At 39.9% G+C, this 14818-nt stretch overlaps 1 protein-coding gene across 1 annotated transcript in view; it reads left to right on the top strand.

Moving 5' to 3' along the window:
* The first annotated feature begins 6821 nt into the window (after window positions 1-6821).
* Window positions 6822-14818, top strand: part of pde4ba (phosphodiesterase 4B, cAMP-specific a) — a 188560-nt gene continuing 180563 nt past the window's right edge. The window contains exon 1 of the mRNA XM_046049246.1: window positions 6822-6896. Within this exon, the coding sequence (XP_045905202.1) occupies window positions 6855-6896 (42 nt within the window). The 5' untranslated portion in view covers window positions 6822-6854. The remainder of the gene's footprint in view (window positions 6897-14818) is intronic.

Genomic DNA, 14818 nt, shown 5'->3' with positions numbered 1-14818 from the left:
TGGGGGGGGGTAAAACTGACAGCGAAATCACTAAATGTACACGGAAAAGGTTTTGCCTATTTGATAAGTAGGTGATTATTCATTATCTATTATTTATCAGTGTTGATCAGTGTCTTTATATTTTCAGATAAATGTTACCTAAGCTGTACCCTTAAATGGAGACCTAACGAAATTAACAAGGATAATAGTAGATATTATCCCCGCAAAAAATGTAAAGTAATTGGTCATGCCTGGGATTTCAACTGGGAACCTACTGCATGAAAATCTAGTTTTCTGCCACTGCACCACTCAACCACAGAAGTATATATAGTTAATTCACCAATAGTAAACCTTCACTTGTTTCGCTTTCAACGCATTACATTGGCATTTACTGATTTAGCTGAAGCTTTTATTTGATCAGCTCCCTGTCTATGATTGGCAGATTCTCCTCCCTCACTGCAGTGGACTGTCACATGAGTTAATGTTGCTCTTTCTAGAACAGAAAATGCAGTATTTCCCACTTCTCAGGGTTAACAAACTCAGCAGCAGCTCCTGTGGAGCTGAGAGGCCGACAGACAGCATGACCTGTTAATGTTGTTTGGCCTAGGTGGCTTCTCATAGTATTATGTTGTTGATGATTGAAACTTGTTTTTGAGTACAATGTTGTAGTTTTACTTTGCTTCATTTTCATCCAACAATTTGTTAGCTGGTTAAACACAGGAACACAGTAGCTTTAACTAAATTTGTACATCAGTATTATTAGCAAGTAACTCACATCACTTTTGTGAAAACATACCCTGAACCCCACAGAGATTATGAAATACTACCAAGCAGATCTGTATCAGTTTGAGATTGTCCTCCAGTTAGCAGTAGTAGGCTACTGCTGAAATACATGTGAGGCTTGATGAGGAAATACATGATAAGGCTTCATAACTATACTAACAGATGGAAATAGATTGTTATTCTTGCAGTAAATGTACCAATACTGCACATAAATAATGTGCAGAAAATATTCATATTCTTCATGCTAGACAAAATCATTCTTACTCTGAGAATCTAGACTGAGCCTAAAAAGATGTTAGGATTTCTACAACTGAACTGAATTATTAAACAAGTAGAGGGTGAAAAAATAAATTGTCTCTTACACATTTTGAATGACAAATTTTTCCAGCAGGTATTTAATAAATAAATATATATCTATGTGTTTTCACTGGTGGCGTGATTGACTCATGGGTTTCTATTGTTTGCCATCTCCTCTCCCTTGTGTCTCTTTCAGTGGTGTAAAATAACATGTCCTCAATATAAAATGTATCCAATGCTGTAAATGATTTTTTTGCACTAAACTCTGAAATTTTTATTAATGGTCAGGTATTATGAAAACTTATGAAGCTTGCATGTAAAGGGTTCATTTTTACACACATGCATCCACAAACAAAAGACCCCACAGTATGATGTTAAAAAACATGATGAGGTAAAAATGTCAAGATGCAAAGCAGTCTGGATATTTTCAGCAGAACCAGTCCTGGCTTTGGATGACAGAAAGCAACTGTGTGCTGTGTATTATGTATGGAAACGATTGCAAAAAATCTAATAAAAATAAATATTGGATTGGACACCTTAATAAGGTGGGGCATAAAATGTGACCAAGAAATCCCTATTTTTCATCAAATTACAATTATATTTTTACACACAACATTTTAGATTTGTTGTTGAATGCCTTTAACGTACTGGCATGATACAAGAGCTTGACAGATCATACCCAATGAATGAATGAATGCAGACTGTCGGAATGCTACTGCTGTGTTCCTGTTTGATTCATTTGATTTCCCTTCATTTGCACCTTAGATTTTCACTGGGACATTAATTATCTTTCAACAGTGCCTCTGAGTCTTTCCCCCTGCGTCATCGCATTATACAGCCCCTTTCTCATGCTTTTAACCCCTGAAGTTAAACTAACAACAGTGCAAAAGATAGAACAGACCAAAACAACTGACAGGAAGACAGTTTCAGAGGCAGCCAGGTGTGCTGATCAGTTCAGTTTATCTTTCTCTGTCAGGTTTCCTACTTTGGCAGGACAGGCGGGCAGAGAGCGCTTGTTATCTCTGAGGCTGATACACAACATGATGCGCTCTTAAAGCCACCCTCCAATGACGTTACATGTAAACCCCTCTGTGTGTGTGGGATGTACAAGATGAGATGTGACAGGACACCACGTCACATTTTGTCATGACGCCCACCTGAAATTGTCTCCCTGTGAAAAATTAAATACCCGTGAAAAACAGTCTGGGGAATTAGGTGAGTTTCTGTATGTGATCCATGTAAATGTCTGTACTTGCCTTTCTAGTCTTCCGATCACTCAATGTGCTTTACACATTCAACGCATTCGTACGCTGATGGCAGAGGCTGCCATGCAAGGTGCCAACTGCTCATAACAAAATAACTAACATTCAGCAATTTGGAGTTCACTATCTCGCCCAAGGACACTTGAAGCCAGGGATCGAACCTTCTGTTTAGTTAACGACCGGCTCTACCTCCTGAGCCACAGCCACACATTTGCCTTATAGTACAGCACCACTTAAGTAAAAATAAATAAACTGTTACTGTCCTCTAGTTTGCACAGTGAGATACTTCACTCAGTAGCTGCTATATTAAGTACACCAGCCAGTAAACAGCCTGCTCTTCCAAACAGGGTATGATGTTAGGCTGCACCACACATACAGACAGGGTCAAAAGGTTCAGTCAACTCTTGAATCTGCTATAAACAATAAACATAGAAAGTGACAGTTCTGTGGACAAAAACAGGTGACTCTCAGTAAAGGGAAAACAAAGTAAAACTTGTTCATCCAACTGCTTTTTCTGCTGTAGCTGCATTTCCTTAATTGTTCACATTTATTTAGTTTTGACAAAGCAGTACCATATTACTGTGCAATGCAATGAATGCAGAACATTTCAAAACTAAAACAATGATTTATCCATCCATCCATCATCAACCGCTTATCCTGTGTACAGGGTCACGAAGGGCTGGAGCCAATCCCAGCTGACATCGGGTGAAAGGTGGGCTACACCCTGGACAGGTCGCCAGTCCATCGCAGGGCACAATGATTCATATGAGAAAGAAATTCAATAAACACAGCAAGCCAGTGTAAAACATGACATTAAATAACACAGTGGTGTAAGTTACTTTGCAGTTTCTGCATTACAATTATCCTTCAAATTCTTTAAAGTGTGGGTTTGTCGCCAGGCGAAAGACAACAAAGATGTAACTTTTACAAAAGTGGCTGCTGAATTCACAGTGAAAGAAGTGTCCTACTGTTGAAATTTACTTTGAAAAGTTTGTGATGTTGTGTTCAATGTTGCCACCTCTGCCACATCACTCATTTTAGAAAAGCAGAGGACACTTCTACTCAACTACAATTGTTCATTCTGAATACTGGTGCGCATGTGATGAACAAGTTACTGCCAAACCATAACAACACATGCTTAAGAGAGATTTTTTTCAGTTGTTTTCATGCAGACAGCATGTATGTCTTCGCTTGCTTCATTGAAGGCTAAAGACTTTTCTGATGTTTATGTGTGATTGAATTCTGTCTTGACACCTGTCGGCCCTAATGCTGTTAATTAGGCAGAAGTAACACTGATTAGGATACACCAAAACACAGCATACACGACACACGCACCCACCTCCACACCATGATACCATTGTGCTTCATCCCCTGAGGTTACAGTGATAATCTGTGTTCAGAAACTGTCTTCTATGTCTGTGCTGCCAAGCACAATTTTTGGATCCGCTCTGAAACACAAATTATCTGCTAATGGTGATAACTGATCATCATCTCCTAATTTGTGCTATTCACCTTAATGAGCTCAAGAATTGTCTAACAAAATATTATAAAAAAATATTTTTCCACCAGGAAGAGAGTTGTTGCTCTCTCGCTCTTGTGATGGTGATGTTTTTATGTAATAGTGGTGTCTCATCTTGTCTTCAAGGTTGTACTGTCTGTTCAAGCAGAAAGATGTCCATCTGCTTCCAGGGCATGAACTGTCCTTTACCATTTGATTTCTTATCATGTAACAGGATACGTACAGTATGTCATCTCGAAATGGCAACATTACTTTCACTAGCAAGGACCACGCCACAGCAAGTGTGATTTGGAGGTACATGCAAATATGGAATGCATGGATTGTGGAGGATGGATTGATGCATGTAGAGGGGAAGGGGGATGGTGGAAGAAGGATGTCGTATGGCTGGTCAGAGAGGGTGTACAGAAGACCGAGCAGAGAGACTCAGTGTATGGGGGTTCCGTCTCGGAAGTGTTTTCGCCCGAGACCCCCCAGACGGTACCTAGATGAGAGATGAGAGAGCTGTGCCCTGATTGAATAGGAGGGGATGAGGGGATGAAGGGAGCAGGGATGGGGGATGATAGGATGGAGGGATGAGGGAAGCAGGGATGATGGGATGAGGGAAGCAGGGATGAGGGATGAAGGGATGAGAGGAGCAGGGAAGAGGGGATGAAGGCATAAGGAAAGACAGGATGAGTGGATGTGTTTAGGGATGAATGGATGAAGGGAAGCGAAAGGGGGGGGGTCGAGCGATCTGAAACAAGCGTGCTGTTAAGCGTGTGCTGTTGAGCGTAGATCGTTGTCTGATTTGCGTCGAGCAATCTGAACAAGTGGGGCAGGCTGAGTGGAGCGATATACAGTCATGGTCAAAAGTGTTGGCACCCCTGAAATTTTTCCAGAAAATCAAGTATTTTTCACAGAAAAGTATTGCATTAACACATGTTTTGCTATACACTTGTTTATTCCCCTTGTGTGTATTGGAACCAAACAAAAAAAAGAAGGCAAAAAAGCACATTGGACATAATTGCACACAAAACTCCAAATATGTGCTGGACAAAATTATTGGCACCCTTAACTTAATATTTGGTTGCACACCCTTTGGAAAAAATAACTGAAATCAATTGCTTCCTATAACCATCAATAAGCTTCTTACACCTCTCATCCAGAAAATCATAGCTACGCATTATGATCTGCATGGTGTCATTGTGCTCATTAGAAAGATGGCAAAACACAGCTGTAACCATGGCAACGGCTTCAGTGTGCTCTTAATACTGATGAACGCGGTAGCGAAGATTGCCTAGTAAGATACCCCTTACATCGAGGAATGGGGTTAGACCACAAACTAGCGGTTTGGTGGTTTGTGTGAACAGGGTAGTCTGGGATGGAGTGAATGCACGGCCTGAACATAGGCAGATTATGTTACCATTGGACAGCCAGACTAGCTGTTAAACCAACTGCTACTCCAGCTATGTATTTACCATACAGACATGAGTGATAGTGATATTTTCACTAAACTCTCAGCAACAAAGTGATAAAAAGTGACGCAAAATATTGAACTATTCTTTAAAAACACCTCACCCAGTCTTCCTAGCAGTTTCGATCTGAACCTCTGCTTCCTAATTTTACACCACATTCTTCAATCCTTCCTCCTTATTTCTTTATTTTGTTATATTCTCTTTGACTTGCTTGCATGTAGCACTTTACCGCTCTCCATCTCCATCGTCATATCATTCCCAACCTCATTTAATTTATTTCTCCAAACAATGTCTTTCATCTTCTTTTCCCTTCATGCTCTCCCAATGTATTACTTTTTGCCACAGCTGATGCTGATCCCCCCCATGTTGAAGAAAAAAACACACCATCCTGGGTCACAGGAGAAACATTTGAGTTCTTTAGGCCTTTTAATGACTGTCTGGATTGGCTCATTAGAGAGAGGCTCAATGGCTGTGGAGTCTATCTTGTCTTCTGGTTTTGAGTGACTAGTGTGGGGGAGATTTAAGTGTGCTGAACCATTAACGCTGATTCTGGTTTCATTAACTTGCTTTTCAAGAGAGAAAAACTCATAAAGATTAGCGAGATTGGAAAGAATATCGAAAGCATCAGATGAAGTGTCCATCCGTCCGTCCGTCTGTCCATTCATCTTAGAAAATACTTGGTACACACATGAAAAACTGTGGAAAAATGTAGTAAATATATTAATATTGATCAGGTCAAAGAAGCATTCAAATACACACACACACACACACACACACACACACACACACACACACACGTTTTCCATATGCTGCCATGCGTGAAGCACTTTGTGACCTGGGTTTCATATATACCTAGATTTTGTATCTGTTCTTAACCACTGCTTACACACTGTTAGTGCAGATGTAATTACTCTCAAACCACCAACGTAGCATCTCCAATCAAACTCTGATAATTGTGGTATTGGTATTCTTTCTACACAAACCATCTCTTGCTGATAATGGGGAGCAAAGGGAAATTAAACAAAGAAATCTACAAGGGAACAATCAGGTTGCCCAGATAGCTAGCCAGTATCTTTGTGGGGCCTTTAAGACTATCTTGCACATTATTACATAACGGTGTATCTTGGGGGATTTCTATGTGCCTAAGTGTTATCCCTATGATGTGTCACTTACAAAATGCTCCTCAATGGACCAATACTGAAGTCAAGGCTGTTTTGTTTTTGACTGCTTTGCTCTACTCACAAAATGAAAATGAAAAATGCTCTTTCATAAATTCAGTATTGATGCACAGGGAGCTAACTGTGTGTACATTAGTGAACACATGTTTTTGCATTACTTTGTATTGACCAAAAATGGTGGAAATGGTTGCAGAAATACCCCAAACGGGAATAAAACTTGAATGGGGAAATTTTTTAGGTTTATTAGGATTAGGTTTAAGATTTTTTTCAAACACAAAACACGCACAAACCCCTCATAAAATATTTATTTGTATATTTGTGTTTTCCAGGTGTGCATGTAAAGCTGCCGTGGTTGGACAACAAGGGGGGTACTCAAGGAAAGATGAGGAAAAGCAGAAGCGTTCTCACAGTGTCTCCCAACAATGTAAGTCATCATGTCCTCAATATATCTCAGCAGTTACATAACAGGCTGTAAATACACATTTTGACAACACGTGTCATCCCTGGAGATGGGTTTGATTGTACTGTGTTGAAAATACTGATCTTGTTGTACAGAAGGAGCCCTCATTAGTGCTCCGGGTAGAGCACTAACGAAACACATTCTCACAAAACAATCCTGAATTTATTAATGGAGACAAAAAGGAGACATAAACACAGATTAGCAGACTGACTGAGAGAGACAGGGATAGATTTTATTTTGGAAGCTTTTGTAAAAATGTGGATCATGAACAATTAGGAGGAAGGCAGGCTATGTCATGTAGTTTCTGGTGTAAGCTGTGTGGCAGAACAGAAGAAAGTGGAGAGATTAGCAGTTCTTTACATGATATAGTATGGTATACTTTCTTCTTGATGCTCTCAGTCCTTCCTCGTTTTATGTGTCTCCTTGTGTTTTGACAGCTCTTGTCTGTGATTTGCTTGGCTCTCTCCGCCTTCGTCATATCTCCCTTGCACGTTTCTCTTTTGTTATCTTTATAGCTCCCATCTTGTGCTTTGTTCTCCTCTTGTTTCCATCTCTGATCTTTCTCTCTTCTCCTTTTATTCTGACTCACAGGTCTTTAAACATGTGATGTGATGTTTAAACCCCACAGGTACTGATGTTTGCACATGTTTGTAGCCTTTTGCACCTCATCACAACACATCCTGCACCTCTTAATTTTATTTTTACTGATACAAAATTACAGTAAGTGTCTGCATGTGGACAGCTTACCATTTCACCAAAATATGATATTCACCCCCCCTACTGACACTCCCCCCTTGCAAATAATATATATTTCTCTGCACATGTAAATTTTTCATTTCATATCATGCACAAACCTGGCATATTGCATACATTTGTTGTTAATTGTTAATCTTTGTTGTATATTTTTACATTGTCAATTTCTGCACTACACAAACCCAGAATAATGCATATGTTCTGCAAATAGTTGTATATTCTGCAAATAGTTGTATTATTTTTCTCTATTCTCTTTAATAATCTTATATAACTTGCATTGTTTATTCCATATTTATATATGTATGTTTGTCTACATTTAGCACCTTATCACCAAAACAAATTCCTCGTATTGATTCTTATGATTCTGATGTGTCTAATCTGCATAGCTAAATATGTTTTAGTGAAAACAGAATTCTTTTTTAATCACAACAATGTTCTTAGTAAATGTAAAGTATATGAAAAGAAGTGATTGTGTCTGCACAATCTACGCATAAAGTGAACGTTTCATTTATTTTCCTAAGAATATTTTCCTTGATATTCCTTATAACAGTATTAGGGACCTGTTTACAGGTCTCGGAGTATTGCTGCATATGTGAAATTGTTTTAAAAAGCCTTTCGTGGCTCCAGAGGGAGCTTTGCAAAATCTGAAATTTTGCCTCAAGCGATGTCACTGGCCCACCAAAATTGGTCGTACACCATCCTTGCACATATAATATGTTTACTTACTGTAATATTCCCCCAAACCAGCTGAGGGGTATGTGCTGTGGATAAGTGTACCAGTGCAAGTGAATCAGTGTACTCATTAGCACTCATTTACTGACTCCATGGTGATCAGAGGTGGCTATGGAGGACACAACTCTGGACACAACATTGGAGTTATGAGAACAAGACAAGAATATATTTTAATACTATTTAGAAAAACATATTTATTCATGAAATATATGATAGTGGGATGTGGGGGTTTCTCCCCCAGAAGATTTTGAACATGAATGCTCTTTCATTCTGGAGACATTTTCTGCAATTCCAATTTATGGAGGAAATGTCTTTATTTATATTGAGGGAAACAAGTGAGAGGTGGCAAGTGAGAATTCAGAATATAAAAATATATTAGAATTTAATGCAGTAATCAGTAGCTTTGTATTTTTAGCTTTTAGCTACTCTTTTTGGACAACGCAGATGTTTCTTCTATATTTACATTGCATTGCAGGTTTTCCTATTGTGCAAATAAACCTTTCTCAAAGCATTTTCATTGGTTAATTAACATTTCTTGGTGCAAGTTTTTTTAGAACATTTTTAACAAATGCTAGGGCATTTGCCCGGTATCCACCCCTGGCTACAGCGACTAGGAATATGGCAGAGCCTTTGGTGGAAAAACCTAAAAAGCGTCTTTCTGATGCTTCAGATGAAAATGAAAGTGGGTATTCAGAGGAAGGATTACAAAGAAAGTGATTGGTGACGAGGACAAACATGACTGGTGTAGGTTTTCATCATTGGAGAGCGCAAAGAAAAAGAAAGGACTAAGGGCAGACCCGGATGTCGCATCTTAGGCAGGTTGGTATTTTTTAAATATTTGGAGTAGACTACGTAGCTGTTACATTTACCTAAATAATGGATCATTTTCTTGGACGTGTGGACATTTCTCTGTAACACGAACCAAGGGCAAGCTCAGCTGCATCAGGAGCATGCATCGACAGTGTTTGTGTAATTACTGTTACTGCGTGACAAAAGTCTCGCACTGCACATTAAACACACCCGGAACAGCGTCTGAAATGTTGTCAATAATGTTGCGTTGTGGGTAATGTCTGCGCCTGGTTCCCTGGTTGTGCTCCATCAATTTTGATACTTTGCTTTTTCACAACTGTCCACTGTGAGTCTGACAATGTTATGCAATGTAATGCTAATTTGGTGCAGTACTTACTATATTAAGGTATTAAAGTTTACACAACCAAAAGCATTTTATTTAGGTTAGGAGAAAATGTGGGTCACTGCAGCTACAGTATTATGTTAAGGCTACTAAATTACTTTGTAAAGCTAAAGGAGAGATTGTGTTCATGGTTGAATATGGAAAAAGTAAATCATGATGTGATGTATAAGATCACACAACGACTGAAGACTCCAGTGTTTTAGTCAATTGCTTTTAACAGCCATCTACCTCCCTGGACACCACTCCACACTCCATCTGTATCGAAACTTAAAGTAAATTGCTTTTGCAAATTAATTTGCATTCATTTGTGGGGCATGGGGTTGTGACAGCTAATGTGTATGGCACCTGTACATTTACACAGTACATCTGTGTGGACAGGATAATGCAGGTGCACTTCACTGGCTGTGGGTGTTTGGTACCTTTTCTCAAATAATCCATAGTTGAAGGTGTGGGTGTGCATTAATCAGCCAGTCTCGCACTTTCTCTCTCCATGTAAGTTTGAACATTGTGTGCTTTTTCTTTCTCTCACTTAATTACCAGACCTCTGTCTCCACTCCATGTCTTTTTCACTTTTTTCTTCTGCTCTCTTTACCCTCTAACCTTGACTTTTATCTCTTATCTCTTTCCTTGAGGACATGCACATGTTAAACTTTCAGCATTATTCAGTGAAAATACATCCAGTAAAATTAGTCAGTAATGTGTTTTTCAACGTGTGTGTGCATTTGGGTGGGTTGATGAGGATGATGATAATAATCATTATAATGATACAATATTAATGATAATGATGGTAATGCTAACAGTTATTGTAACAAATGGTGGATGAATGTGAGAATAGAGGACACAGGAATCAGTAGTAGTATGAATCAAGTATCTGCTCTCTGCTTTGGCAAGGGCAGAAGCAGAAAAGTAGTTTAGTGCAGGTGTGCTGTATACCTGTCAGACAGTTCAGTATGTTTATGATGGCACACCTGGTATTGGCTTATTCTTACCAGCTCCAGGAGACACTTCTCTTGGTTTCAGGCTATACTTGTACCTTCCTGTGGAGAGGGGTAAGAGGAAAGGGAAGTTCTATTTCAAGGACGTTTTTGAGCACATGCTTTTAGAGGCTTTTAAACTGTACATTTAATGGTACAGCGCGACACTGAGGCATGAATATTTCTGCTCTAGATTAAGACTTGTAGGGTGTCTTTAAAATATAGTATAATTAGGTTTTCCATGTATATATTTTGGGAAATATTCTTATTTGCCTTCTTTCTGAATGTTTGATGAGAAGATTAAAACTCTTGCGTTAAATACAGTGTTGACTAACTTATCTTATTATATATTATTATAGCATTATGACTGATAGCAAGAGGAAACTGCTAGCATGGCACTGTTCAAACTTTGCTCAAAGAATTGTATGCCAACACCTCAACAGCTGACTAACTAACATGTATCTTGTTTGTTTCATATATACATCAAATGTTGGCCAAAGCCAAAGACAAAACAGTCCATTTTCATAAACTACTAATGAAACGTAAAACTGTACTGAGGTGCTGGCTAATGGCTCGGAAGAGAGAGAGCCCTCCGCTGGGCGCTCCAGGATTTGCAGTGAACATTTTCTGGAGGAGGATTACATTGAGGAGAAGATCTTTGAGTTTGGTAAACTAGTTGTTCGCCGGACCAACAGACTAAAGCCTGAAGTTGCTCCGTCTGTTTTCAATTTCACTGCCTATAATGTATGCTCTACTGACCGGCCAACATTCTCTGACAACAGCGGGACAGAGGCATCAGTCCGCCGTAGGGAAAGGGTGCTAAAACGCGCCAGCCAGGCAGGGAAGAGACAGGTAGGGCATTCAGCGACCCACAGAAGTCAGCATCAAAGATGCCCATACCAAATTTTAAAAAACAATATTCACCAACATCTATTATAAGAACATAGGTGAACATCACTATGAGCAGTCCAAACAGCTGCGCTCATAAACACCTCTCAACCCGACACACATTCCCTAGCCTAAATCTTTCCATAGCATCTCTGCAGCATAGGATTTATCTGTATCAATAACACAGCCAAAATCCCTCAGAAATTAAAAATGAACAACCATTAAAAACACCTGGGCCTGGGCATTTACCTAAAACTCACGTCATGATTTGATTCACTAGCCACATGTCAACACAGTTGATACAAACCTTGAAGTAATATTTCTTATCGTGACTCCCAACTTTTCCATAGTAGTCAGGCTCACGCTTCACTCCAGACTCCAAACGTTCAATCCTCAAAAAGTTATCCTAAATTCAGTTGTCTTCCTCACCATCGCCATGTTTCTTCTTCTTGCAATAAAGTTTTTTTAGCATGTGGGATAGCTGGCTTTCGCTTCATGTGGCCCAACTACCAAAAAGACGTTACACATGTCTAGTGGCAAGAAATATCGTAGCAATCACGAAATAACATTAAAACAATAATTTTACTTTTGGAATATTATCTTGGCTAATCTCCGCTGTTCCAGCTCATTCGTGTGTATGTGCATATATATATATATATATATATATATATATACCAGCGAACAACTAGGTGCATTCCCACCGAAAGCGAATCCAGCGTTTTGGGCGGCTTGATTACATACAAAGTCAATGCAAAGACGCAAATTCGCTCTGGGCGGCGCAAATGAGGCGTTTGTCGCGCAATTCGCTGGTTCATGCGAGTTGAAATTTTTCAACTTGGGTGAGAAATTTGCTTGACGCGATGTTGCGAAAGCCTATCAGCGGTTAGATTGTCCAAACATCACCGGAGGCTTCGGAGCGTTGTTTGGAGAGGACCAGGCGAGCGGTGTAATGACAATCCACTGGCCGACGGGGAGCTGCTAAAGAATGGGGAAGTGGACAGGGAGTAGCGCTGCAGCTTTCGGACAAATAAACACCCGTAGGTGTTCTGGATTCTGCTCTGACAACTACGCCATTTACCAGCAGGAGGAGGTCAGAGTTAACTGGTTTTATTAAATTAGCTTTTTACTTTAGTTTTTGGAATTACAACTTGATTTATCTTTACTCGCGCTTCTCGGCAGCTAGCTTCCGGTCACATCCGGTTCCACTGTTGTTGTTAGCGTCGGATGGTACCAGAGTTCTGCTGGACTACTACTTCATTTTTATATAAAAACCGGAAAACGCTGGACATTACTTGGAGAAAAGAAAGCGAGGAAGTTGAACTAGCTGGTGAGTTTAGAAAATGTGTGTCTGTAACTTTATTCCCGCTGTCGTTGTACTTTACTGTGAACAGGTTAGCATAGCATAGCCCTGATCCAAACTCCATTCAGAAAACACGTATTTTAAAAGTGTCGTCCTGCTGACTTGCTGACAGACCTGACAAAGTATGAATTCATATGTCTAACAAAACGGCATAATAATGTAGTTATTTCAGCATCAGTTTGATCCGTTTATTGCAATTAAATCACAGCAAAGGGTTACTTTTGGTTCATATAGCTGTAGTATTCGCAGGCTGTGTGTATTCGCTTAAAACGCGCGTGTTAACACTCAATGTCCAGCGAGTAAAGCAAGGCGAATATTGAATTCGCTTTCGGTGTGAATGCAGCTTAACGTTAGGTACAGTCATTGTTAGCTAACAGCTGTAAGCATGAACTAGCTAATGCTAACTTAGTGTTTAGCTAGTGACGTTTATTAGTTCCGGCCGAAAACAGACATCTAAAATTATATGTTAACAAACTGCACACGGAAACATTGTTTGCGATGTCTGCCATCATATTCCTGTCTCTCGTCAACACCATGTAGCATGTATTGTGTTGTACTGCATACGGTTAACCTTATCGGTCCATTCGGTGGCGGTTAAAGCTAGCTTGACTTACCAGCTGTTGATGGGACGCTCCAGTGTCTCCGCTCTGACATCCTTCAGGGAAAGCATTGCCACCTCCAACACGTCCACCTCCCGGCACAGCATGGTAAATGTGTGCGCCATGGTGATGCAGGATTGACCACGCAATACATGGTCAAGATCAGCCTCTTGACAATAGATGGACTGTGACACGGTGGGCATCGCAGTACAACAGCCACACTGACACCAGGTAGCTTTGCCAACCCGCTCTTCGCCCCAAACCACCACCGGCTGTTCGACCTGCCGACGTGCCACTACTCGGTTCCCATGTCGTATCGGCTCAAATGCATAAGCAATGGGACACATGGACTCAACAGGTCTTTCAAGTTCATCTTCCTCCATTTCAAATCAAGTGGACATTCAGTCCGGTCCAGGAACGCTTCAGTCTCTTCACCAACGGAACCAACCAACCCCGTTATGAGGCTGTGACGTCACTCCAAAATTGCGACTCGCTAGCTAGATAGCTAGGTAGAAATTCCGAAAATAATTTTGTCAGATCTGTGGTTTTAACAACTTTTTAAAAAAAGATTTTACGCAAGGTGATTTTTCTATATGTAGTAATATATGTAGCTACCACCAGCGCCAAAACATGGGCTGTAACCTTTTAATATTGATGTTTTCATGAATGCAAGACTAGTTTAATTTGTTAAACTATTGCTTGTGTATTAGGAATAATTTGTTATAAAATTTATCAGACTAATTATACATATTGTAGTGAACAACGTTGTGGATTTGTGCATTTTACATTGAATAAATTTGGAGCTACCCTAAATTCCTTTCTCCTCCCCAGAGAAGAAGGGGAGGGGTCAAAGTTGCTTTCTCTAAGTGCTATCCCGACCATAAAACTGGCACCTTTTTGATTCCGAAGCTGATAACGCGGGGCCTGACTGTTGAACTGACAAAGAGACACGAACCAGCCATTGGCATTTCCCTAAACAGCCTATCAAAACTGGCTCCCCCACACACGTTTCCGTGGCAACTGACCTTATTCTTTGTTTTATTACCACATCAAAGGGATACTCCTTGTCTCACCTAAGTGTGACATGGTCCAGACACTGAACTTTCAATGTAAAACGGACTGCAGTCTCCAAAGACTCAAAGCATTTAATTAAATCTTTAGTTACCTGATTTACGTTTGCCTCTATTTGAGTAGTTATGTTAACTGTTGTTGCTATCTGTTGTTGATATTAGTGCTGAAAAGAAGTTACTTGTGCAGTGTTTTTATTTTCAGCAAGACACTCCTTCATCTAATGTAATCCAAGCTTTCCTCATGTAACCTGAGCTCCCCCAAGTGGGCGAAATAAGTATTACATGCCCTCGTCGGAAATGCCGTTAAATGTATAAATA

This window comes from Micropterus dolomieu, linkage group LG05 (genome assembly GCF_021292245.1).
Source record: "Micropterus dolomieu isolate WLL.071019.BEF.003 ecotype Adirondacks linkage group LG05, ASM2129224v1, whole genome shotgun sequence".
NCBI lineage: Eukaryota > Metazoa > Chordata > Actinopteri > Centrarchiformes > Centrarchidae > Micropterus > Micropterus dolomieu.
This window is presented reverse-complemented; position numbering and strand designations above follow the sequence as displayed.